The 25,723-nt window shown below is 37.0% G+C and overlaps 4 protein-coding genes across 4 annotated transcripts; 1 reads left to right on the forward strand and 3 right to left on the reverse strand.

Moving 5' to 3' along the window:
- Positions 1 to 1,078: 1,078 nt before the first annotated feature.
- On the reverse strand, positions 1,079 to 3,833 carry LOC137936215 (transcription factor MYB46). The gene is made up of 2 exons (XM_068780784.1): positions 3,115 to 3,833; positions 1,079 to 2,364 (listed from the first exon to the last, which is right to left on the reverse strand). The coding sequence occupies exons 1-2, from the start codon at positions 3,396 to 3,398 to the stop codon at positions 1,635 to 1,637; spliced, it is 1,014 nt and encodes a 337-aa protein (XP_068636885.1). The 5' UTR covers positions 3,399 to 3,833; the 3' UTR covers positions 1,079 to 1,634.
- A 1,266-nt stretch (positions 3,834 to 5,099) lies between these two features.
- LOC137936568 (ATP synthase subunit O, mitochondrial-like) lies at positions 5,100 to 16,489 on the reverse strand. The gene is made up of 6 exons (XM_068781316.1): positions 16,250 to 16,489; positions 15,733 to 15,783; positions 11,411 to 11,654; positions 7,192 to 7,304; positions 5,959 to 6,045; positions 5,100 to 5,511 (listed from the first exon to the last, which is right to left on the reverse strand). The coding sequence occupies exons 1-6, from the start codon at positions 16,376 to 16,378 to the stop codon at positions 5,380 to 5,382; spliced, it is 756 nt and encodes a 251-aa protein (XP_068637417.1). The 5' UTR covers positions 16,379 to 16,489; the 3' UTR covers positions 5,100 to 5,379.
- Positions 16,490 to 18,395: 1,906 nt separating this feature from the next.
- Positions 18,396 to 18,931, forward strand: LOC137937852 (uncharacterized). The gene has a single exon (XM_068783035.1). The coding sequence runs from the start codon at positions 18,601 to 18,603 to the stop codon at positions 18,799 to 18,801; it is 201 nt and encodes a 66-aa protein (XP_068639136.1). The 5' UTR covers positions 18,396 to 18,600; the 3' UTR covers positions 18,802 to 18,931.
- Positions 18,932 to 20,033: 1,102 nt separating this feature from the next.
- LOC137936704 (uncharacterized) lies at positions 20,034 to 25,546 on the reverse strand. The gene is made up of 10 exons (XM_068781539.1): positions 25,168 to 25,546; positions 24,512 to 24,586; positions 23,970 to 24,023; positions 23,781 to 23,859; positions 23,492 to 23,622; positions 23,113 to 23,196; positions 22,605 to 22,688; positions 21,005 to 21,156; positions 20,726 to 20,876; positions 20,034 to 20,558 (listed from the first exon to the last, which is right to left on the reverse strand). Exons 1-10 carry the CDS (start codon positions 25,498 to 25,500, stop codon positions 20,211 to 20,213), a joined length of 1,491 nt encoding a protein of 496 aa, XP_068637640.1. The 5' UTR covers positions 25,501 to 25,546; the 3' UTR covers positions 20,034 to 20,210.
- Positions 25,547 to 25,723: the final 177 nt, after the last annotated feature.

Here is a 25,723-nt window from a genome sequence, read left to right on the forward strand (position 1 = left end):
CAACAACTATATATGTTAAAGAAATGTGAGGTATCGGGTTCAAGTTTCGTTCATATCTTATAAATAATAATACCATAACCAATCTCAAAAAAATAATAATAATAATAATAACTTCACCTACTTTATTTGTTAAACAAATGTGATTATAAATACCATTAGTATTATAACCGGTCTCAAAAAAAAAAAAAAATCTTAGGCATCTCACAATATTAATAATATTACCAATTAAAAACACAATATATATATATATATATATGACTTATTAAAGACATGTAAGATCTTGGGTTCAAGTTTTGCAAGTATCACATAATCAATAATATTATGACTAATTTAAAGAAAAAATCTTAATCCATGCCCACATCAATGGTTTCTTAAGCAAGATATTGATAGGCTCAATCTAAACAAAAAACAAATGCCCCCATTAACAGTTTCTTTAACAAGTGTCAAGTCTGGGGTTTAGGGTTTAACCATTGTCTTAAGATTATATAACCAATCTATGGCGAGACGGGTGGTTAAGCTTTCAGGTTGAAGCCATGGCATGACTGATATATAAATTCTTACGAGAATAGAGGTTAAGCTCTCAGTAAGTTGGCAAAAGAGGAGACGAAGAAAATCTGGCAGAGGATTGACATGGCACCTTGAAAATGGGCGACGAGAAGCAAAAACATGTGGCCGACGTTAAGGTGGTGGTAGTTAGTGATAAGGTCTCTAACTTTCATGGAACCACTTGATGATGATCTTTCTTTCGTGGACAAAATCTATTCAAAGACGTTTAAATGCTCTACGCGGAATCTCTCATGCTTTCTAATTTCAACGGGGCAATCCCTTTCAAATTTCATAATAACTCCTCCCCCCAGCCCTTCTTAAATACTATTCTAATTGGCCATTTGCTGCTCCATCGGAATCCTGAGCTCGATCGAATTAAATACTCTTCAATGGATCATATCGTGGCTGAAGTAGAGAAGAATTAACAGTTCTTGAAGGGGGGAAAAAAAAGGTTGCAGTTAGTGGAGAAACAGTAATGGAGGAAGACTGGGTTCTTTTTCTCTTTTGCAGTGATCAGATTAAAACGAAGATGGATCGCAGAAATGAACGATATTATTACATATGTGCAGTACTGGGTTTAATGTCGCTTCTTCCGCTAATGGAAGGTAAAATCCCTGTTCACCTCACAGCTAATGACACCTTTCAGCTTTACAGTCTCTCTCTCTCTCTTTTTTTTTTTTTTTTTTTTTTTTTTTGTACAATCCATAATTGAAAATGGGGAAGAAAACAAGGGGAAAAACTTACCATCACCGAGATGTGGTCCTCTGCTCTGTGCTTTGAATTGTAAGGACTATTCACACTCTGTCCAAGAAGTATTATTGCTTCATAATATTGAAAATGCGCTCCAAGTCCCTTGATGATGACCTCTCCTTGAAGAATCGATCTACACGGAAACTGGGGCGCAATAATTCTTCTCTGACCTTTGAAACTAAACGTCGCAGGAGAGTGTCAAGAAACGATCTAAGGAATTAACGGAGAAACAATGGAGTTCTGAGGGACTGAATAATGAATGCAGGAAAGCAGGAGGAAGCAGAAGAGATGGTAAAGCCGTGATGGAGCCCACAGAGCTGGGATTGGTTGGGTTTGTATCATTCAACTTGAAAATCAAGTAAGGGGAAAGATGATATATCCTCCATCAAATGCTCCAAGTCCCACTCTCCCATCCTCCAGTTTTCACCCTCCCAATAATTCCCGGTCACCACCAGATTATCCCCTTTATTGCTGTTGTTGTGGTTGTGGTTGTTGATGTCGTTGCTGTTGTGGTCGATGCTCTTATTATCATTACAGGTACTGTATCTGGGGTTGTTGTTAGTGTCCTTTTCGCAAGAATTATCAGCAGTTGTGGTATTTTCCTCCGCGCTTAATCTCTCCAATGGAGGAAGAAAAAGCTCCCCTTCTCCTCCGATTTGACCATTAATCGCCGGAAATCCGTTAACATCGCTGTATAGACCAGTACCGTCGGTGCTACCCACGACCTGCGTCAAGCAGGCGGAGGTGTTGAAGTAGCTGGCGGGTAAGCCGGTGAGGTCATAGGCGTTGTTGTTGATGGGAGGTAGCGGACTGAACCCGTTGCTTGCACCCCCCATGGCCTGCAAGGACGAGGAGGACGATGAGGAAGAAGAGTCTATGTACATGGTCACCATGTCCTTATCATTCATTGACGATATTCCCCCCATGACTTCTCTAGGCTCGGAAGAGTCGCTGTGATTGGGAGATGATGTTGAAGAATTTCGAAGCCTTTTCTTTATCGTGGAGTTCCAGAAATTCTTTATCTCGTTGTCAGTCCTCCCTGGTAGACGCGCTGCGATCTGTGACCACCTACATTTAGTCAAAGAACGAACGTCAAATTTTTGTAGTTTTCTTCAGCTTGTATTTGTTGCAGAGACCAAACAAAGAAAAATTTCCAGAAAAAAAGAGATTGAAACAAGGATAATATCAAACAAGCACAAGGCGAAGAACAATTAGCCGAATACACCCCAGAACCTTCTTTTCTCTAGCAGGAGGAGAATACTTGTTTCGTTTCATGAATGGATATATACGTTACAAGAAGGCAGATTAATTAAATTAAACCTTAAATAGAAAACATTGGAGAAAAAAAAAAAAAAAACACCTCTGTCTCTTTCAGTTTGTAATTTACAAACAAACGAGATCCTCTACACAACCTAGATTCTGTACAGTTACAACAACAACCACTGGCTGAACTTAACCTTTCTCAGAATGAAATACTATCGCACTGCTGGTAATTAACAAGTTTTTTTTTTTTCTGAAAATGGCGCGGGCCACATTCTTTTATCATAATATTGCTCCTCATGTACAACTTTGATCTTAAAAGCTCAAAGGACTACACAGCAAGCTCGAGGTTGCATTCATGGATCTTTCAGGCTTACCAAAAAAAGGAAAGGAAAAAGAAACACAAAGAAAGATTGTGATATTCTGATACAGAATTTTACAGAGTGTGTTACGCTCGCGTTCCTCTAATTATGAACAAGCTTAAGAATACCGAGTTCTACATACAAGAAACACGCATGCAAAGGTAGAGAAAGTTGAAACGAGAGAGGAAGAAGAGACCTGTTGCCAAGGATGGAATGCAAGTGGATGATGAGTTCTTCTTCCTGCGAACAGAAGGCTCCGCGCTTGAGATCAGGCCGCAAGTAATTGATCCAGCGAAGCCTACAGCTCTTTCCACACCTTTGCAAGCCCGCATTCCGAGCCACATCGCTCCAACAACCTTGGCCATTGTTGAGCATATAGTTCATGAGCTTATCGTCTTCCTCCGGCGACCAAAGGCCCTTGCGAAGCTTAGTGCCTCCCATTTGATTGTTTTGTTTGGCCGGGGTGTCCGGCTTCCTCATCTTCTCTTCCTCTGTCGTACCCTGGCGCTGCCCGGGCAAGCTCTTCTGGGTCCTTTTTTTTACAGACAATTATGAAGGAAAATCCAAGGTGCGGCTTTGAATGGGCAGCGATGAGAGAGAGAGAAAGAAAGAGAGACCGGAGGCTTTATAGAAGTAGAGAGAGAAGACGGGGTAGAGGAGGAGAGAAGGCTTGCTCGAGTGGGGATGTGGCGATAATGATGAAGGGACTGGTGTGGGGTTTGCTTAGAACAAGGAGAAGTAAGAGAAAGAGAGAGAAAGAACGAAAGAAGGAAGAAATGTTCGTGTGTTTGTTGTTGGGTCGAGTGGCAAACGGTTTGGAAGGGGACCTCCCCGTAATAGAGGTATGGATGGTCTTCTTGTCTTTGACTCCAGATCTTGTCTTTTTCGATCCATTTTTCTTCACTCACAAGGTAATCATCATAGAGAGAGAGAGAGAGAACGAATCCAGATAGAGAGAAGGAGAGTTACAGAGATTGTTTCATAACCAAGCTATACATTTTTGCTTCCACTTCACATAATCTCTCTCTATCTCTCTCTCCTCCAACTTATTCTCGTATAATTTATTACTCCATACATATATATATATATGTAGCCACCCTGCACCCAGTCCCATCACCTACGCATACATTTTACGGCCTTTATAGTTTTTAATGCATCTACAGTTCTAAACTGCGATACCCTTATTAATTCCTTGCAGCATCTACTGCTTTAATTTTCTGCAATTTGTAAAGCACGGGTGGGTACTTGCCCAGAAATTCATCAATGTCTGAGAGGATTTGGTTTCCGAGAACATGAATCGTCGCCTATCATGTACTAGAATGCAACATGATTGAGAAGGAAAATATATTGAAACGGAGATTGGGTAATGGGTATGGAATTAGGTGAGGAAAAAGTGGAGCTGAATAAGTGGAAAGAATTACAACAGTAAATACGGGTTTCGTCTAACCAGAAAGCAGCACGAGGAGCTTCTGAAATGCGTGGGGTCTTTTAATGGAGGAACTTGTCATTCTTGGTCTTTTCGTACCGGGAAAAAGGTGGCGCATGAAAGCACGAGAGCTTTATGGTGACGACTGCAGGAAGCACCGGTCTTACGTCCAATTCCGTATCTTTTTTTTATTTGAAGATTATTATTTGGTCGGTATCAGTTGAAGATGATCGTCCGGTAGATAACTGTTACAGGCTGGCCACGGTGACGGCGAGTCGCCGGACTGAATCGCATGTAGGCTGCAACCATTACCGGAGATGATCGAGTGGATTCACCCACAAAAAGAAAAACAAATCCCAGATAACTTTTTACTCTGTTAAACAAAGTATGCATGGGATGGATTATCCTCCGGGATAACATCTGATCAAACAGATTTTTGCCAAAGCAACGAGACTAATCTGTTCAACAATTGCCAGAGTATCCCATCTAAAGAGGACCTGAGATGGATCTCCTAAATCAAGCTCTCTGGACAAGGCCAATCTCCTTGCCAGTTCCCATTCAAACCCAAGGTCTGAGTTCCTGGATAAGCAGTCCAGGAAATTTGTAGGGTCATTCCCTCGTATTGTATCTGTGCCCCCAGCCGCCTACGAATGTTTTCTGTTTTTCGACGTGACTCACTCTCTATCGGATGAAGCAGAAACAAGCAGCGAAGGGCTCTTCAGAAAGTACAAAGACAAGAATTACGAAAGGCAAAATCAATGAAAATGATCTTATTGATTCACGATTACAGGAGAAATGAACAAGAAAACCTGGTAAATATGAGTAGGAAATTCTACTGTCTTCCTACAGAGAGCTCTTAACCAACAGACAATGTGCAAAAATAATAAAAACCAGTGATTTCCAATGTCTCCAATTTTTATTTTCAAATCGACCACCCACCCAACAGGGCAAGTCCATAGGGAATCAAGGAAATATCGTCTTTCTTATACCAAAGAAAAGTTTTAGGTGGCTCATGTTTCACATTAACTTCAAGGCCTATTGGAAGTTGTCAAAGTTGACTGGATCCCTCAGGAACTTCTCCATCTGTCTGGCTCTCGTCTTGATTGACATGTCAAAAACCTTCTGCTCAAACTCCACCACCAATCCTCCGAGGATGCTTGGATCAATCTGAAGCGTTATAAAACAGAATATTAACTGCAAAGAAGAAAATTTTCCACCTACTGCAAATCCATAAATAGAACACCTCCCCCCCCCCCCCCCACCAAAACAAAAAAAAAAAAGGTTAGAAGAGTTAATTAGCAGATCTGTGACATGTCCTTAGCCAGCTAGCCTCCAGGACTCAAGTTGTAGTTGATTAATAGTGAAGTACCAATTGTCAGTCCCATTTGAAATCGGTTATCCTTCAATCCAAAACATCAAATCAAATATTAAAGCAATGCCTAATGAACAGCTCATTTTCAAGCCCTAGATAAGATGGCAAAGGGGTTTGATTAAGGTGCTTCTGCAAAGTCAAATCTAAAACTTAACTCTTATGAGACTCTGGCAGAGAAAGCGACACAGTTCATTAAAAGAAGTTGCATAAAACGTTTTTGAAAGAAGAAGATGACAGAGTACCTTCTGCTCAAGCTTCACTGTCTTGCCTTGTCCTATAACATTCTGCAATGTCTCTTTCAGTTCCTTTTCCTCCTGAGCAGGTAGTGGCTGTCCAGAGGAACAGAACAAAATAATCAGTAAGGTACTTCTAGAGACGGTTGAGAATAAGCACTGGTTCCATTAGAAAAATATAGAAAAAGTACGAAATAAGTAGATACCTAAGGTTTTCAGATAACTGTAAGAGGTTGTAACTGCCTATCAGATGTATTCGGATTTTAAAAGCAGTGGTGCCAGTATTGCCGATACGTATAAGATATAGGCTGGTATGTATTGGATATCGGCCGATATGTATCATATTTTACCCTACCCAATCGATACAGGGGGAGCATATCAGCTCATACACCTGATACATATCGAATTTTGATGTCTACAATACATACTGGAAATCTGATATGGGCAGACTGGATAAAAGTACTAGTTGACACATTAAATATCTTTTTCATATTAAAGGCATGGAAATTTTCAATTATTTGAAAGTCAGATCACTGGTATAATTCCCATACCAACATGACAAATACAATTATAAATAAATCACATCACATAAAAAAACTAAATACCAATAATAACTGCAAGAACTAAAGACACGAGAGCATAGCCATCTATTACATGCAGAAACTAATCACACATTACATTACACCCACAACTAATAAGACCAGTGCTTAAGGGAAAGAAAGGAAAAAATAGAGCAGTCACTTGTGCATACATCACCTAAGTAACCAGCCGAAAGAAAATTGACAGCATGCAGTCTGTTAACAAATATATTGCTCCTCGTAATTTTAAAAAAGTAAGAGATAAAAACATTTTATGGTGTCATAACCTCTCAATTTAAAGAACTAAGAAATAAAAACTTGTTTTGGTGTTGATGACAATTTTAAATGCAATTTCCTTCTTTTTTGGCATAGAAATAAACAAAATTCCTATGCATGGTATCATCTGGAATGGCTGACAGAATAAGAGGCCAAATAGAATGGATGAATCCATCCCTTCCCAGTTTGGTGCAAAAACACTACCAAATAGCTAGTGACCCACGACAAACAGGAACAAAAAATGGGGCTAAGATGATAGACAACTAGCTCTTGTCAAAATAGGCACATATTACCCATACAACCAAAATCCCGTTATTACCTAATAATGCTGTGTATGTCAAAGATGTTAAAATACAAAATGCAAATCTAGAGCAAGGTCAGAACTTACAATGACAGTTGTAACAGCAACTTTCACCTCTCCTCTTTGTGCCGTAGTCAAATCCACATATCTCTTAGCAATACTCTCAATGTGCTGCAGCCTCCCATTTTCAGCCAGAATAGCTTTTGCCATAAATCCGGTTACAAGTACATTAGAGAAATGATTAGACTTATCAATTATAGTTAGGTAAAATAGATAGTGTAGGACATATAGAGACCTATAATCATTGCGAAAACCACAAAGGAAATACATTAAAAAGATAAATCATGAGGATAACAAAGATAAATTATGAAGATAACAAAAATAAATCATGAGGATGATAAAGATATAAAGATATGAAGCATAACAAAACTTAAGGATATAACAATCTTTACAAATATAATTAGGGACAATAAAAATCAAAGAGTAAAACAGTAATTAGGAGAGACAGTAAGGTTGATTTGGATATGGCAATGTCCTAGTCATAGTCATAGTTAAAGTTAGAATTATAATAAAAGAGAATAAGAGTTGGATTTCTCTCAGAGAGATCCTTATGAATACAATGCTTTTAATCTATAAATTGAAGAGATCACAAGGATAGGGACGTGCTTGGTTCCAAAACCTATTTCTGTTCATCTTTTTTAAGTGTGTAAGACTTTCTCACACTTTTTTCTCTCTCAAGTTAGGGAAGGTATCAAGTTGACTTTCCTTGAATCTCTTACCATCAATATGTTATATTGAGTTAAAAATATACCTTTCCAAAAGGACCTTTGATAAAACTTTTAAATGCAATAAATATCTCATCAATCTTATATTTCAACAAGGAGAGAGGGGAATCGGAAGTAACAAGATCAGGCAAAAACAAGCATGTGAGAACTGAAGCTTCAAATCAATTGTTCAAATTGGTAAACCCGACCTCAACCCGACCTGTGCCCACCCCTACAAGATTGCAACTAAAACCAAGATTTGCAAGCTTCACTACACTGAATGGGGAGTGAATTGGAAGATGCAATTAAAGCCTCAATAGAGAAGCTTTTCTAGACTTTTGAGCTAGGCTCCCCATTAAGCACCCTAAAGTTGGATGTATTTGGTAGAGATCATCCAGCAAAAGAATTCAGGAAGCTTGCTCTTGGCGACTCTTTTAGACAAGACAGCCCAATCATGAGACAACTGCTAGACTCTTCCTCCACTACAACAACGCCTGGCTTGTATCAACATCCTCAAGGTCAAGTTTGGCAAGGACTCCTCTGATTTGCCATATGTAACAGTCCCAATTTTATCTCAAACCACAAGTAGAATACTTTGGGGTCAATTTAAAGGTGTATCTCCACCAACCACTTGGTGACCATTCAAGCTGCTGCCATTTTGGCCCTCATGGATGAAAGATACCAATGACTACTTATTGCGTAGGCCAAGTGGCCAATTTGATCCCCAATTGGGAATAGAGAGAATGGATGATAAAAGCAGTATAGGTCCTAGCTATTGAACTATACCAAGAAGGCTCACGACCAACTCAAGATCGACTTAATATAAGCTTTGTTAGGCTCCGGTCCTACCGAACTCGAGCTAAGCTCAAGCTCCAAGTTGAGCTTGTTAGCTGGAATGAGCCGATCCAAGCATGATTGAGCTTGGATAATAAGCTCATGGGCACGCTCGAATGGTTTATTTTCTTCATAAAAATAAGAGTGAGCATCCTTCTTTGACTCCCTGATTGTTGAGGGTGATTCTGCCCTCATTATCAACTGGATCGCCAAACAATGCAAGTCTCCTTGCAGATTCAGGTACTTGCATAAAGAAGTCTCAATCTTATGCAGCATAGACCTCATGCTGCAAACAGCATCTCTGATGAGCTTGCAAGCAGGGAGTGTCTCAACTCTCTCTTGTAGTTGGGGACTCTCTTTCCCTGGATGTTGGGCATTGAGCCTAGCTCTACACTATGCTATTAACATTATTTTAATAAAAGTTTCATAAGTTCAAAAATAATAATAATACAATTTCAATTAAGTTAAAAAAAATAACATAAAATAGAGCAAGAAATGAGATGTGCTTATTCAAATTTCAAATTTTCCACATTAAATTTCCCCCTTCAAATTTCTAAATGACATTAAAAGTAATAACTATTTTTTATTGTTTTCTCTTGCCAACTTTCTGACTCCAATTAAATGTTACAACTATTTTTTATAAATTTTGACTGACATTAAATCCCGTTGTTCAAAGTTCTTTTTTTTTTTTATAAAGATGTATTTATATTAACAAGAGAAAATTTACAAAGGGAGAGGGAGCAAATCCCTTACAACAAGAGATTGCAGGGAAGCTCCTTTGTTCAAAGTTCTCTCCTAATAACTAATAAGAAATAGTAAGTTTTCAAAAGCTTACGATTTTTGAAAGAGTGAGTTTTTCAAAAGCTTACAGTTTTTGAAAGAGTGAGTTTTCAAAAGCTTACGGTTTTTGAAAGAGTGAATTTTCAAAATCTTATGGTTTTTCTGTATCAGCTTTTGTTCCTACCCTTAGTCAATCGGATGAAAGAGAAGGGTTTTTTTCCTCCAACTTTTGGCCCGAAGTTCAGCCCTAATTTCCTCTGTCATTTGTCCATTCAGCCGTCGGGCAATTTGTCATTGTTCTCCCCTCCCAGCATTCATCGCCATTCAGTCCTCTTGTCATTCTCATCTTCCTTTTTGTCTATTTTTCTTTTTTTTCTCCTCCTACCCCTGAACTTCCCCAATGCTAGCAACATCGATGCAACAAGAGCTTTAAGAAGGTAAGGAAGTGTTTTCTATGCCAAATTAGTGTTTTTCACTTTCTTGTGATAGTAAATTCCATCTGGAGCCGTTTGTGTTGCATATACAATATTAGTTTTATCTGATTTATGACTCAAGTATGTTTTTTATAAAGAGCGAGAGGAGTCGAGGGGTTTTGAAAGCTACTCAAATGTAAGTGATAAGATTGCAGTGAGAAATACTCCATAGAACACCTAAACCCTAAACCCCGACTATTGTATCTGTTCTTCAACTACAAGCAAATAAAATCCTGAAACTTTCTTTTATCTCTTTAAAGTAAAATTTATTTGTTTAAATTTGTGCTTGGAATGTGATACGTCATTCGTAGCAAGGCATCTTCATGATGCTGAGGAGATGAATTAAGGTCATTGCAGATGTAGGTGTCACTAGTCATCCTCCGGCCCTCGAGACAAAAGGGAACTGCAAGAGCCTAGCTTGCAAAATGATGTTTGAGCTCTGAAATAGGCACAAACCCAAGCTTGAGCTGATGCATAAAAGCTCGAACCAAGCGAAGGTATACATAAGTTCAAGTTCATTCCGGCTTGGTGCCACCCTTAGTCATAGCTGATCCTTGAAGACGAGATTCTTGAAGGGAAAATAATGTTAGAAACTTAACAGTACAATAATCTTTATAATTATAATTAGGGACTTTGGGCCTTGGGGGTATCTAATGCAATTCAAAGGATAAAATAGTAATTAGAGAGAAAGTAGTAATTAACTTCAATGTGGGGACATCCTAGTCATAGGACAGTAGTAGTTAAAAGTTAAGAGTTATAATGACAGTAAGAGTTAGAGATGGAGCAGAAGTACGACTTAAGAGTTGAATATCTCTCAAAGGGTGATCCTTATGAGTGTAAGAATTTTAATCTATAAATTAAAGAGATCACAAGGGTATCCCAAACCCTATTTTAATTTATCTTTTTTTTTTGGTGTGTGTGAACTTTCTCTCACTTTTTTCTCTATAGTTAGGGCAGGTTCATAACATCAGAATAGCTGGAAGCTTTTGGGGATCACATGACGACAGACTTTTTTCTCATTATAATAGTATCTTTTGGAACCATTCATCATGACAATATCAAAATGGATCACAAACTTTCTGAAACATAGAAGCAATTAAATTAGATTTCATGATGTACTTTGATTGTCATAAGGCAGATGTATTCACCTTTAGTCAATAGAAAGACTATGAATAGCTTTCCATGGCAGTGTAAATCAATATCATTGAGGATAAAATATTGGTTACAAAATCCTCATAGCACAGTTCACAAACACAAGATAAGATTTGTTAACTATTCCATCAGGAACTTAACCGACATTATTGATTTTGTAAATTACTACAGTTATCAACAGATACAAGCAAAGTACCAAAAATATGTCATCATCTAATATGCAAATTAATAGCCAGACTGTCAGAGCAAATCTTTAATTGTCAACATAATCAGATGAGATTATCATAATCACATGACACTTACCCAAGAAATTCTTTGTGATATCAGAAAATCCAGCTTCAGAAAAGATATCTTGAACAGCCTTCACTCTGGTATCCCTAGGAACTGATAAATCCTTTATGAATTGTGAAAACAGAGGACTTTTTTTGGAAGCCTCAATAATGTCAAAAATCTCAGATTCAACTTTGTCCAACATATTGGCTTTAGATGCAGCAATGTACAAAGCTGAGGCATAGTTCCCAGTCCCTCCAAACAGTGAGAGAGGTACCTGAAAATTAACGTAAGCTAAAACCAAGACACATATTCATAGCCCTGACATATCACATCTTATGTTTGTGAGACGAACAATTTCTATGAAGCATTTTTTTTCAAGTTAACCATCAAAAAGTGTGTGTAACACAAAACTCCAAATGATCTACCCTGACGTAGAACCCAAACATTAGTAATGTTGTAGAAGAACAGATATGTCAGAGTCTTATATAACTCTCACAATAAGAAATCTCACAGAGCCAGAATTAATATGATGGAGTCTTACGGGAGTCCTCACAAGAAGAGGTCTCACAGAAGAGTTTCAATTAAAGGTGTTTTAGTTATGTTAGTCTTTTTATTTATGTTCAGTTGTTTAATTGTTCTAGGACTTATCTTTAAGTATTTAACTTTGATTGTAACTGGGACAATTGCAATTGTTTCCTCTATTATAAATAAAGCTCATGTACTCATTTAACAACAAGTTAGTGAATTATTTCTCTTTTTTAGAAATTCAACAAATGCCTCTTTCAGGGAAATTATAAGTTGAAACATCACAGCTTAATATGGCAAGTTTACAACACTATTTACTAAATTCTTTTTTAATGAAGGCAATTGAAATATGAAAAGGACATAAAGAGGGCCCAAAAAGGCCAGAAAAAGAATAGACAAGAGAAGAACAACAAGAAAAAAAGAACAAATAACACAAAGAAGTCAACAAAGACAACAGTTTCTAGGTCATCTGGCTAGAGAGAAATAAGAAAACTTTTGTGCACAAGGAAAGCTCAATGGGACATTATTGAAATGAGAATCCACTCTATCCTCTCATGGGCATCTTCACTCCAACAAATGCCTCCCTTTCCTAGTTCAATTATAAGAAATCACATAGAACTATCATCAACTCTCAATTTCACTCAGCCCGCATCCTCTCACAAGGGAATCCCTCCACAAGGCTAGCTAAAACAAATCTTTACAGTTTTTCCTTAGGGGAATCCTGGTTCTCCTGGTTGTGGTGTGAGCATTAGAGATCATGGTTCCATATTGCTTCTTTTCTCACGGCCCCTTCGGCCATTTTGACTCATCCAAAGCCAATGATCAGGCTCTTCTCAAGAAGAGATATTAGATTTTACTACCTTATGGATGTAAGGCGATTATTTGATGAGATGTTAGATTTTACTACCTTATGGATAATTGATAGTAAACATGTTCCTCAAGAAGCTGATATTTTATTGGATCACCTAGCCAAAGAGGGTGTTTTCTAGGAGCAGCTTGCGTTTGGGAAGTCATTTCCTCAATTATCACCTCTCCTTTATAATGGCAAATTTTATTGCAAAGCCAAAGTGCAAAGAACAATACAAATTAAGGAGGAGTCTCTGTTACAATTGAGAGATTGAAGGAAGACTTCATTCTTAGGAAGGGATACAGCAAGAAGACCTGCAGATCTCGGTACAGACTCCGTGAACAAGAAATATCCAGGATTTCATGAAAGATATGCCAATGTCGCCAAAGGTGCTCGGCTGGCTTAAAGCACAAGCCAAATACCACCTTGGAATCCCCTTCAAGCCAAAGCTGCCCACCAAATAATGTTCTGAAAATGGAAAGGCCATTCGGAGGGTCTGAATTTCAGCTACAGTGGAGTTTGCAAAGCCAAAAGGGGCCCGAAAAGGAGGCAACAACAGTGTCATAAGTACAGAAAACACCACTAAATCCAGCTGGACTTGGGTTGCCAAGAGGTGGAGGCGTCCATTCTACAATTTTTGCTCTGCTAGGGGAAGACATCTGAGCGATCAGTCTCCAATTCTCTCTAAAAAGGCCATCCAGGAGGCTTTCAAACTTAGGGTACAGGCTGTTCCAGGCCAAAATTGATCTGAAAATGTCGTCAATGACAACGTCCAACAGCCTAATCAAACACCCCTAAAGCACCTGCTGTACCTTTGCAAAGTCTCCAAGGGATGTGAGTGAGCCAAGGCATCAGCCATACAGTTACTAATCTAAGGGATTGGTCCAAGAAATAACCAAAGGCATCAGATTATAACTTCACAGGCTAACTGCTATAACTGATATATCTGACACAACCTACATTAAAAAAACAATGCAACACAAAAAATTAAAAATGGAAAAGTTTGAGGAGACCTAAGTAAATCATTCTACTAGTGTTCAATGATATTAACAATTTATTGTCCTTATTTTCAAAAATAAAAAAAATTATTTCCTTTAGTAGATCTAGGGTAATGAATCTTGGTTCTCATGGTCTTTATAAAAAATAATTATAAATAAGATTTTAAATTTTATATTATTTCAAAAATATGGGTTCCATTTTAGAAAAGAATTATCACCACCAGCACGCCCAATGGAGTAAGCTGACGATACTTACAAATCACAAACCAGTTCCAATGACAGATGTTCATTTTCTCTTCTGCAATCTTCATCACTTCGAACATTTGCTAAACCTAACCAGAACAACACCAACATGGTTGGGAAAAGGCTGCCATGATGGAGGTGATGATCCAGAATTGTTTCACCAGTTTCCTTAAGCTTATATCTGATTGATTTGCCATTTTTACTCCAAGACCAGGTTCCGTGAGAAACTGTACACATCAACCTAGTCTGGGAAGAGAGAAAATGAATTAAAAATTATAATGGGTCTCCCCACAGGGTCCATCTAGGTTTTAGAGACTTTTCAAGTTAGCAGTCAGCAGCATTAACATTCTATTCATCGCCGAGAGTTTAAAGGAAACTTTGCATTAGGGCACATTATTCATGAGTTCCTTTTCTTCATCTTCTGCTATCTTGAGCTGCTTTATTTTCTCAAAAAAACTTTGGGGTGCTTTAATAAAGGGTCTAATAGTTGTCCTGTGGAGCATTTTTCTCTAACTTCACTTGACCCAATTACCTAGTCTCTCATCTATAAAATAAAATAAAATAAGGAAAAAAATCACAATTCCATTATAATTTTTTAGGCATATGCACATTAGAATTGATTCTTGTTTTGGCTCACTTATGAATTTCCCATCAACAAATTAACGAAATAAGTGGTTCTATTTGATCCTCACATTCTTGTGCTTAGACTGTTAGTATAAACATCTGCACTTCAGCATACACAATTACATACGCAATATTTCCAAGTCCTCAAAAAAATGGCTGTAATACAGAATGAAAAATAAAAATATAATTATACATTAAAACCTAATCTATGGTTAGGCATATCACAAATATGAATGACTACTTCAGAAGAAGACCAGTCTCTGGCAACTGTCTGTACATTGTTCATTCCATGATCTAAACTGCAAATTGTCGCCCATGAGACAACGAATACTAGATTAGCCCTTTCTTTCACTCAAATAGAATTCAGCACTTGAATCTTCACGGTCCATGTTCCACTGACATAGAGCAAAATCTACACCAAAATGTTCCTTTCGTATTTTCATCAGAGGTGGTAATCGTATTCACCGTTCTAATATGATATTAAAGAAACAAAGTGTTTTGAATGAAGTTCCTAACATCGTAATCTAGCTCACAAACAACAGACCTCCACAATGCATAGAAATAACGAAAGCACACACTTTAAAAAAAAACGGTATCCACAAAGCAAAGTTCTTTCTCAACTCAAATTGAATGCTAAATGAAAAAAGGAACAAAGAAGGAAATTAAATTTGTTTGCAGATGTACATCAGTGGAGCAAATACTAGTTAACTTGCAACTGGCAATACTTGAGCCACTGTCTATCTTATTTTTGTAGCATTTTCATAAAAATATATTTTCCTTTTGCATCCACGTATCTTCTTTTCCCTTCTCAACCAATTTTTTAATTGTGTTAGCTATTCTCAGTGAATAGCTCGGTTACTTCAGAACAGTTCATTATATTAAGAAAGGATATTTCATAACTTACAAACACAAATTGTGGTTTTTGTTTTATTCTACAATCTGATTTCCTTTCCGTGAATGTTTTTACATACACGCCTTGTACTAGAAAGGCCCCAACTATGACATTATGGCACGACACATTCCACCAAACCATACATGACCCAAAAGCAAACGTATTTGACTTAAAATGACCATCAGACAAAACCCATCTAGAGGAAGTCCGGAAGTATTTCTACCTTAACCTTCTGTTCCTTGGATTCAGCTGCAGTGGCATGATTCCTTGAGAACTGTAAACGAGGGAACTCAAATGGTCAGGTTAATAAATCACATGACTTTTTGCCTGTCTAAGTATAACATAATATAACCAACCGAACATACCACAAAATAGATCACTAATAAAAACCGAAAGAGAAACCACAGGAAAAACTGAGAGAGAACCTAAGGTTAGAAACCAATGGAACAAAGTGAGCGAGAATGTCATTTACTCCTAGATAAGGAATCCGATGAAGCATGCAACACCAATCAGATGTGCATCCCTAAGTCTGATGCAGCGAAAAAGCGATACACGGATCGCTCAGAGGGCTTGTCATTCAAGTAAAATGGGACATTTATATCTGTAATTGCTTCCCTAAATGAACGATATGCGCTGCCATAAAATCAACCATCACGGCAATGGCTGAGAAGCAACTTGAGCTCGGAAAAACAGGTGGGACTAAAATTAATAAAAAAAAAAAAAAAGTATAAATCTTTTACCTCGGAACTAGAAGCGCAAGGATTTCCTGATGTAATCTGGGGACCCAATATCTGCGTCAAAATCGGTTCCGTTCTCAGAACCCTCTTGACCAGAGAAAACGTAGGTCTGAGACGCCCAGCCAACGCCATCCGATAGAGTTCGCCCTTAGCCCGCCTGGAAGAAATCGCTGGGAATGGAATGGATATTCAGATGCGAGGAGCAATACTAATCGAGCACCGGCACGTCGTCTAAATTTTTTCAGAACTGAGCTGCCGAGCGGAGAAAGAGCAGGTTAAACTTGATGAAGGGGAATTTACGGTCACACCCTCGAGTAAAAATATACATCCAAAGGGTAGATTTTGGTTTCCTATATAAAAATGTTTATACGATATGAGGTGGCATATTGTCATTATTATATTTGCCTTATGTATAAAATAAAGTTTAGTATATCCTTTTTTATTAATTTTTATTTACACACTATAAAAAATATATTTCCTTGGTTAATCTACATTATTATAAGAGATAAATGGCCATTTCAATGAGTTTGCCCCTTATTTAGCCAATGTATTTGCAATATAGCTCGACCATGGGTCAAAGGAACAACCATTGGAACTTGAGAACGGTGAACATTAAGAGATTGAATCCAATTTGCACTAGACTATAGCAGTTTCTTTGTTACCTTAGTTGAACATGGATTTTCATCATTTTTTTAGTTAAAAAGGAAGAATTTCAAAGGACCATCAACTGTAATCTAATTGAAATTTTTTAATTGTTATAGCACTGAAAAATGATAAATAATACAAGATGCTTTAGTTTCGAGTTGTGTTTGACCTTTTGAATATATGAGCATTTAGTGCTTGTAAGGGAAGTATAATGTATTTTGTTATCTCTGTGTTAGAAAATACACCAAAGGGTATTTTGGTTATTTTACTAGTTAATTTTATTTATTTAATCTTATTCTACATATTAAACGCTAGTTAAATTTTGTATGTACATAGGATGTGAAGTTAGGGAGAATTAAGGATATTAGGGTTTATTATGTATATGGTGGTATTTTATAATTTATAACTCAAAATACTTATTTATAAATTTTTAGAATTTGTGCACTTTAGTAATACTGCAACTCAAAATCTGGTCACGAAATTTGGACTCTATATTGTTGACCAACTAAGTCATTATTAAATTATTTACTGCCAACCAAATTTCAATAATAAGCACCAAGGGGATCATTTGTTATCCTTTAGCCCTCAAAATTGACGTTGACTTACTAGCTTGCTTGAAAGGTTTCGTTTTTTCTCTCCATGCTTAATTTTGTATGTTTTGAGAGGCTTCCTTTGCAACCTGTTTTTCCAAATCATGACCGGTATCTGATGGACCTTGCTAGTTTACTTTTTGTTGGTCATATTGGGTACTCCATATTTAATTCAATTCAATTAGGTTTAATTATCGATTAAACGAGAATTGATATCATAAAGACACGAACATAAATAAATAAATAAATAATTTTATAATTTTAATTACTAAAATATTAATAATATAACTTAATTATCTATTAAATTTATATTATAAAAATCTTGCTTAGAAATATACAATCACTTGTATTTAAAAATTATGAAATAATTATGAATTACGATTCAAGCAACTTAAAATCTCTTTTTGTTTATGATTCATAGAAAATAGAATTTGATCATTATTATTCATAAAATAGTTAATGAAAATGAGATAATAATTAAAATATTTTTTTTACTAATTATTTTCGGAATAATAATAGTAAAATTTTTATTTTATTTTATTTTTCTTTTCCATAGTGTTTCAAATAGACCCTCAAGTTCAGGTGTCAGGAGATAGACGCTACCCACCGGCGGTTCCACCCTCCAACAGTGTCTCATCCATCCACGCAGGAAAGTTCAGTGGCATGACTCGTGTGGGTAATACCAGAACCTTTGTTTCAGACTTCAGGTGAGAAGCTAGTGAGACGCTTTTGTTGGAGCAGGTCTTCCTGCTCCGTCAATCTAAGATTAATCGGATCAGACGGTCAGGATTGTTTTCTCTAATAAACATCACTGCGAGGGAAGCTAATCCGCCTCTCACGCTATCAGATTACAAAAGCACTTTCTCCTTCTTTGCCTAACTCTGTATCACTTTCTTCCCTCTTCACTGGGTAAGAATGCGTGAATTAGCCGAACAGCTGCCAGTCAAAGCGCACCGAAAAGCTTCTCCGCCTAGACAACGATTTTATATAGGATTGAATGCACATCTCCCGTATTCGAAATTCCCCAAATCTCGATAGAAACCCGAAAAAAAGAAGGTACAAGGAAAAAGGCGTCGTTCCTCTTTAAGACGCTCCTTAATTCGGAGCTGAGAGTGGATAATGTTGCAGCTTCTCTTCGCTGTTGCCTTCTCGGCCGCTCCTCTTACCCTGTACGTACCGCCTGTGCGAAGCCTGAATCTGTTTGTCGAGACCGTAGAGACGATTTTCCGGCAGACGGTGGTGTATACAGTCCGAGCTTATCCACGAATCCGGTATGCGTTCTCCCGAGTTCTTAGATCCCTGCTACGCGTCCGCAGGTAGATGTCTGAATCAGGTGGATGTAAAAATTTCTCCCCTTTTTGTTTCTTGTAATTCATGTTATATAGTTTGTGTACATGGCGGTTTTGAACCAAAACAATGAATGAGAAAGTATACGGTTGTTCTTTGCTTATTTATTTTTTCTAGTTGATGTTCTTCTAATTTTGTCAGATTGATTTAGTTTTTCTTTTTCTTGTTTCGGTTGCTCGCAACTTGACAATGTTTTTTCTGTACTCCTCTCGTTCTTGATCTCGAAATAAGAACCATGGTTATTTGGGTTTTCATCGTTTCTATCGAATTCTGAACTCTCTTTAGATCTTTTTTTTGTTTTTTGTTTTTGACTTCATTCGTTTAAAAAAGAAATTTATTCTGTTCTCTATTATAAAATCAGCTCTGCCCTCTGGTTCAAAAAAAAAAACAAAAAAGAAATGGTGGATTGGATTCTTCTGGATTTTCGGCTGCTTTAGTACAGGGAGTTCGGATCGTGTTCCCTACTTTTTCAGGTTATTTATGGAAGACAACAGAATCCTTTTTCGTTGGCAAAAGAATTTTTTTTAACAGGCAAAGAGTTCTTGTGAACAGTTCTTTACTTCTGCTGGTGTCCATTTTAGTTTTGCTGCAAAAAATTGTTCTTTTTTTTTTCTTCGAAGAGGCAAAAAGTTTATTTTTTAATCAGAGCTTCTTTCCAGAGGCATTTCTTTCCAGAGGAAAGGCACAAAACTTCAAGTCCGCATCTGGTTTTTATATTTCGTGGACGTTTTTCTTCTTTGATTTGATAGAGAAGTATTATTTATCTAGTTTTTTCATTTATTCATAAATTTGCTTAAATCCTCTTACCGACATTGATCGTGGCACTGATTTGGCAGTTGCGATCCGAAATGTTTCCATTAACCGCACGAATTCATCACTAGTTTCTACTACTAATCCATTTGTTCTTCACTTTATTCGTTGTCGTCTTATCATTTCGTCTGCCAGCGTTTCGTTCTTCCGCCTGCACTGTAGCTGCAGCCTCTCGTCCACATCTCGGAAATGGAAATTCAAGATGGAACTCGTTAGGGAAATTATTTTGCTTTCTATGTCGAATTTTAGCTCTGTTGATCTAATCTATTCATCGGAAGCTCTCTGCAACCGAAACTCAACGAACTCTATATGAATTATGAATCGGTTCTTGGATCAACCGGAGTGATTTTTCACTTAGTAAAGAGATAAGAAAAAGCACTATAAGCTGGAACAAATCGATTCTCAAGAGGCTCATTCTACTAATTATTCTGATTTTACCTAATCTTTGAGAATTTGTTGGAATCCAAAAAGCCAGAAATGAGCACAATTATATAAAATTTTCAACATTAAATGAAGGATTAGAAAAGAGCTCTAGAACATCCAGAAAGTCCCTCGAAATTTCTTCAACCAATTCATACAGGAATTTGTGAATGGAGCTTTTGATAAGTTTCTTTTCGCCTCCTTGTATTGGTTGCATTAACCTGGGTATATATCTTGATAGGTTTCCCTAGTTTTGATTTATCCTCCGTTTTTGCTATCTCTAGAGCCTTTGCACAAATGGGAAAACTCTGATCGTCCAATGAGTCTAGAATTACACCTGATCCTAAACAGGTCTTCATCCGGTAGAAGGCTGCATACTGACCAACAGCTAAGCCTTGATCATCCTCTGATAAGTGTACAAGAGCCTCGTCCTCCTCATGTCTGCTAGCACCTCGTTCAATCTTTATACTGCAGTCATAAAAGCCTGGACCATGCCGAACCTGAAAGTGCTTCCCTTTGTTAGCTACATGAAAGTTTTTTTACCACCCTTTTTTGGGTTAAATCTCAGCAATGAAATACAATTACAATCAATGGCAGCAGATGCCTCCCATTAGCTGACAAAATCAGTCACAGAGGATCGATGTTGAGATAAAGAGTAATGTTTCACCTTGCACTGCAGTTGATCTAGCTGGTCTGGAGGGGAGCCACTGAGCCATTTCAGGGATCCAACACGAAATGATCGCCTCTTTTTATCCAACGAGAAGTAGTTTCTGGACACAAAGACTACATTCTGTTGGATATCCTTCGCCACAACATACCTGAAAGAAACAAGAAGGCTTAATTTGGAGATTGCAAATAGCAATTGAACTTGATCAATCACCATTATATTGAGACATTAATGATTCTAAATATCAAGGACAGGTTCATAAAATTTTGACCAATTTACCAGGGACCACCAGGAAGTCCTAGACCTTGTCGTTGACCAATTGTGTAGAACCAAAAACCACGGTGCTTCCCAAGAAAATCTCCTGTTTCTGCTTCAAGTAAAATGCCTTCCCTTTCGCCAATGTGTTTAGCAACGAACTCACTGAACCTGACCTGTTAAGTGAACATATAGAAGTTGGGTGGGTGTGAGGAATCAATTGAGGGTTTGAGTGCTGGTAAAACAAATGAAGAGGGGATCATCAACTGTGGAACATGTGAAACTTTGAAATCCTAATATTAAGAAAGACCACACAGAAAGATTTGTAAAGATTTTTTTTTTTATAACAATCAAGTGCACATGTTTTCAACATATTATACAACACTTAGAAAAAAATATGCACCAGTCAATGTATCAAAAGAGAATTAAACTATCAATGAGAAATTTAGGGGTTAATAGGCATCTATCCTTCACAACAAGACCCTTTGTGCTTGTTAAAGAGGTTGAGAGTGTTTTCTTGGCATTGAACTATGTTCCCAATACATCATAATGAGGAAAATTCTGGCAGATGATTACCAAAAACCATGATTTAGTTATATATCCAACCATGAATATAGACGTTTCAGTAAGATAGATGCTAATAGACTATGTAACTGCCCGAAGCCTGAAAAACAGAACCTGATTTTTATCAGGTTTGTTTTGATGAGCATACTGAAATAATAAATCCAAAAGCTTTAGATCTCAAATCCAAAAAGCTAGAGATCGCATGCAAAAGTCCCAGTAACACAATCTTTAAAAAGCTTATCCCAACATGTTCATATCAGCAACATGGATCCTTCTCTTCCCACTATACTGACACATTTCGTAACAACATATTTTTTTAAATTATTTTAAGTTAGCTAATTCAAGTTATCGTCAACATTTCAACCCATGCCGAGATTGGGCTTCTCTTTGCCTTCTCACAAAGTGCACTATTAGGCCTTTACCTAGGAATGTATCTGGTTTCTCATTTACTGGTGCCATTACACATGAATATCTGATTATACTTACCCTAATTTTTTAATTCATCCATATAATTGCTTATCTCTAAAAATGTTATTTTTCTAACCAATGTGAAGTGTAGTTGGTCCAACAGGCATCTTGTAAAATTTCTTTTTCAGCCTTCTTGTCATGCATTAACTATAAAACCCTCAAGGCAATTTTATAAGATTGTGAAAAAAATAAATAACCTCCTAGATCATAAACTAAAAAAGCAAAAAAACAGATTTCCCCAGTTAAGAGTTATCAAGATCTTTTGATTTTCACAACTTCAGATTTATCCATACAAAACTCCCGAGCTTTGTAAACCATATAAGTTTAAGATTTCCCCTATTCTCTATGTCATTTAATGTTTTAGTATGACCTAGCAGTTTTTTTTTATATTAACTGTAGGCAAGATTCATCATTCAAAAAAAAAAAAAACTGTAGGCTAAAAGTTCTGTAAATTAGTGTTCTAAATGCTCACATATTTAGGCATTTCAAGATCTTTTTTTTAGAAACGTTTTTCATTTCAAGATCATTGGGGAGCACAAATTTGTTACTGAGATGCATGAGATATTAAAATGATTCTAGTAAAAACAGTTACCTTTCCTAGGAAACATATGCCTTGGGAATCCTTCCTATCTTTGTTGGGTAGATCCAAAATTGTAGCAAGCCTACGAACTTCACCCTGCAGATGACTGCTATGTCAAAAAATGTCAATACATAATACTTTGCACCACTTAATTTCAATAAACACACGTACAATTTCTGGTATTTAAATAAAATTTTTGTTTGCACTGAAAAAAAGCTAAATGGGAAGAAAAATTATTTGCAACAACCATTAGAGTAACTTAATCTCCGTTGTAATTAAGAGAAGGAAATAAAAGGTAAAAAATGGACAAGATAAAATATAAACATAGGTAAACATGTTCAAATGGCTGCTGTATATAAGAGAAGAATGATAAATGAGAACCTTCACCAGATTTGCTGTACTTCCACAAATGGATACCAAACTGAGTCCAAATAAAAATGGACCAGAGCTTGAATGAAAAAGCTATGATAAATCCACTAAGTGTTTTCTCTGTTAACTCCTTAAAGTGCCCTTGTGATACCTTTGGAATATGTCCAAGCGGGAATAGAAGACATCTCAGTTGATCTTGTGACAAGTGTGAAAGAAAATACGTCTGATCCTTGACCTACAACATTTTCAGCTGCATCAGCCAATGAAAACTCATAACAAACAAATAAATGACATACTGAATAAGGGATCTGTTCATATAATGCTGAAATTTGAAATGAAATTGAGCTCCTTAAAAAGAAGAATTGGCAGTAAAGATCCTTCGGTAACATTTTGCTGAAGTGCATACTGAGACTTCTCATATTCCCTCAGGACGCATCAACACGAGTGAGACTAGTTCACAAAGAAATGAGAAAAATAAAAGAAGCATAAATAAGAATTATGGGAATTAAATGCAATTCTCAGTAGGCTACCATGTCGCGGGACAACTCTAGAACAGAAGGTTCACAGTCGCCTGACTCAGAAAATGAGTGCATGACATGTGCATAGTGTCCAGAAGCAACATAATCAAACTGTAAATTACTAATTGCATCCATGAAAGCACCTGTGCAAAAAATAACAATAACAATGAACAGTAGATGTATCAAAATAATAATGATATCTTTGATGGTTGGAAAGCTAAATTGAGGATATGCATATCGTGTTTTAGTTTAAATTGAGGAAGCATACTGAATTACATATGAACAAGAAAAAGGAAGATACCAAATTTGATTCTTGTATTGCAGAGAATATCTGGATTAGGAGTACGGCCAGACCGGTACTCTTCAACCATATACGACACCTAAATTAAATAGAGATTTGTCACCCCAGGTGCGACCAAAAAAAATTTTAAACTTCAGATCAAATCAGGGCACACAATTTATAAACAATAGGAAGAGAAAAACTACTTACCACATTGCACCAGTACTCATCAGTCAAATGCACAACTTCAAGAGGAACATCAACCTAGATACCAGATCAAGCACAAATTTAACTGTAAGGACTGACCACCACATAGCATAAGCTGCAGCCTATGCTGATTTTCTTTCAAAAGTACTTTCAGTAGTTTTCCTGAGGGAATTCACCTGAATAACAGGACTTTGCAAAGGATCCTACTTAAAAACTTTATCTGGTGTACCCAATAAAGCAGTCCATTTCATGATCACTTACCATACAAAGATTGCTTTATACAAACACATATTTTTAGCTGTCAGTAAATATCTAGTGGACTTTGGGTTGAATGTTATGACTACGTTCATGTATTACTAAATTTACTGTGTCGGCTACAATGTATAAGAAGAAATATACCTTCAAATTTGAACTCAATATACACACAAGCACGCCTTCAAATACGCATAGATATGAGGATTGAACCCATTATCTCTTATCCTTCCCATTGCTTATGGTTCAGGATATTATGCGATTTAATCAATCATTTAAAAGTATAATGATACCTGATCGCAAACAGCTTTGGCATACTTCATATCTTCATCCCATGGGCAAGCTGACCAGTAGTTGTCAAAATCTTCCTAAAAAATATCAAATATCAGAACTAATGGAAAATTTTCTGACAAAGTTAAAGCTCATGTTCAATATTCCGACATCAAAGAAGAAATGAGAGAAACACCCAAGAGAAAACTATAAAGTAAATTTCCACTGTTGCACGTGGATTCATTAGGTACTTCTTCGAACATCCGTTCCCTTAAGCAAGCTTTAAGTGCTCACTGATTTTTTCATGGTCAAACTTAAACCCAAGATATTCTCCACAGATTTTCCTCACGCTAGTTAACTGCTGATTGTACTACAAACAAGAACAGATTTCGGATGATAAACAAATCAAAACAAAAACGAGCAATTTCTAATCTCAAATGACCATGAATCACTGCTCAAGAAGACCACCAAAACCAAAAATTTCTACCGTCATTACCAAATAATCTAATAAAGGACTAGAAATTGCGAAAGGAAAAACACAAAGTGAACTTCAAATGTTACGAAATATAACATAAACTTTTCAAACTCTCCCTTCCAGCTTTAGTAGATAAACGAGATAGTGCACAATAAGCAAAAACAGATAACAAAAAATAAAACATGAAAGTGCAAATATTGATACCTGAAACCATATTTTCAAGTAGAAGGCAGTGCATGAATGCCCAGCCGCATGGAGAAGCCGAAGTGCGACACTGCTATCAACACCTCCGCTGAGAAGAACGGCCACTTTGAGTTGCTTTTGGGGCATCAAACAGGAAAGATATGGCTGGATGTCGAAAGTAGAAAGTGGAACGGAAGGGGCTTGAAGAAGTACAGAAGAAACGGAGAAAGATCTTGAAAAATAAAATGATTTCAACGAACCGAAAACATTCGAAAGAGGGAAGACAGAGAAAATTTTTCCAAAATTCGGACTTGCGACGGAGAAGAGAGGGAGACTCGCCATTGCTCTGAGCATGGAGCAATGGCTTTGGACTCTCTTCGTGCTAGTCGACTCGCGCGGCTTCTCTTGCAGGAAAGCGAGAAAGTCCCTTCGGGGTACCGAAGTCATAATGATGGACAGATAAGAAAGAATAGTGAAAATGGGCCTCGTTCTTTCAGAGAGCCCAATACCAAGTTTTCTTCTCTGGGCTCTTTTTCTGTTTTTTTTTTTTTAGACGGCTTCGCTGCGGCGTGAGGAA

The sequence above is a fragment of the Aristolochia californica genome, unplaced genomic scaffold, assembly GCF_029961685.1.
Source record: "Aristolochia californica isolate CCGP_79_NKW_82.1479 unplaced genomic scaffold, dmAriCali1.0.hap1 SCAF_7, whole genome shotgun sequence".
Classification (NCBI taxonomy): domain Eukaryota; kingdom Viridiplantae; phylum Streptophyta; class Magnoliopsida; order Piperales; family Aristolochiaceae; genus Aristolochia; species Aristolochia californica.

Coding starts and splice junctions, on each gene's coding strand:
- LOC137936215 (XM_068780784.1), bottom strand. CDS start 3,398: ATGAGGAAGCCGGACACCCCGGCCAAACAAAACAATCAAATGGGAGGC. Junction 2,365..3,114: donor CATTCCATCCTTGGCAACAG/GTCTCTTCTTCC, acceptor GACTAAATGTAG/GTGGTCACAGATCGCAGCGC.
- LOC137936568 (XM_068781316.1), bottom strand. CDS start 16,378: ATGGCGTTGGCTGGGCGTCTCAGACCTACGTTTTCTCTGGTCAAGAGG. Junction 6,046..7,191: donor TTGCTGTTACAACTGTCATT/GTAAGTTCTGAC, acceptor TCCTCTGGACAG/CCACTACCTGCTCAGGAGGA. Junction 5,512..5,958: donor CAGTGAAGCTTGAGCAGAAG/GTACTCTGTCAT, acceptor ATAACGCTTCAG/ATTGATCCAAGCATCCTCGG.
- LOC137937852 (XM_068783035.1), top strand. CDS start 18,601: ATGTTGCAGCTTCTCTTCGCTGTTGCCTTCTCGGCCGCTCCTCTTACC.
- LOC137936704 (XM_068781539.1), bottom strand. CDS start 25,500: ATGCTCAGAGCAATGGCGAGTCTCCCTCTCTTCTCCGTCGCAAGTCCG. Junction 24,587..25,167: donor ACTTGAAAATATGGTTTCAG/GTATCAATATTT, acceptor GATATTTTTTAG/GAAGATTTTGACAACTACTG. Junction 23,197..23,491: donor TAGAGTTGTCCCGCGACATG/GTAGCCTACTGA, acceptor AAAATGTTGTAG/GTCAAGGATCAGACGTATTT.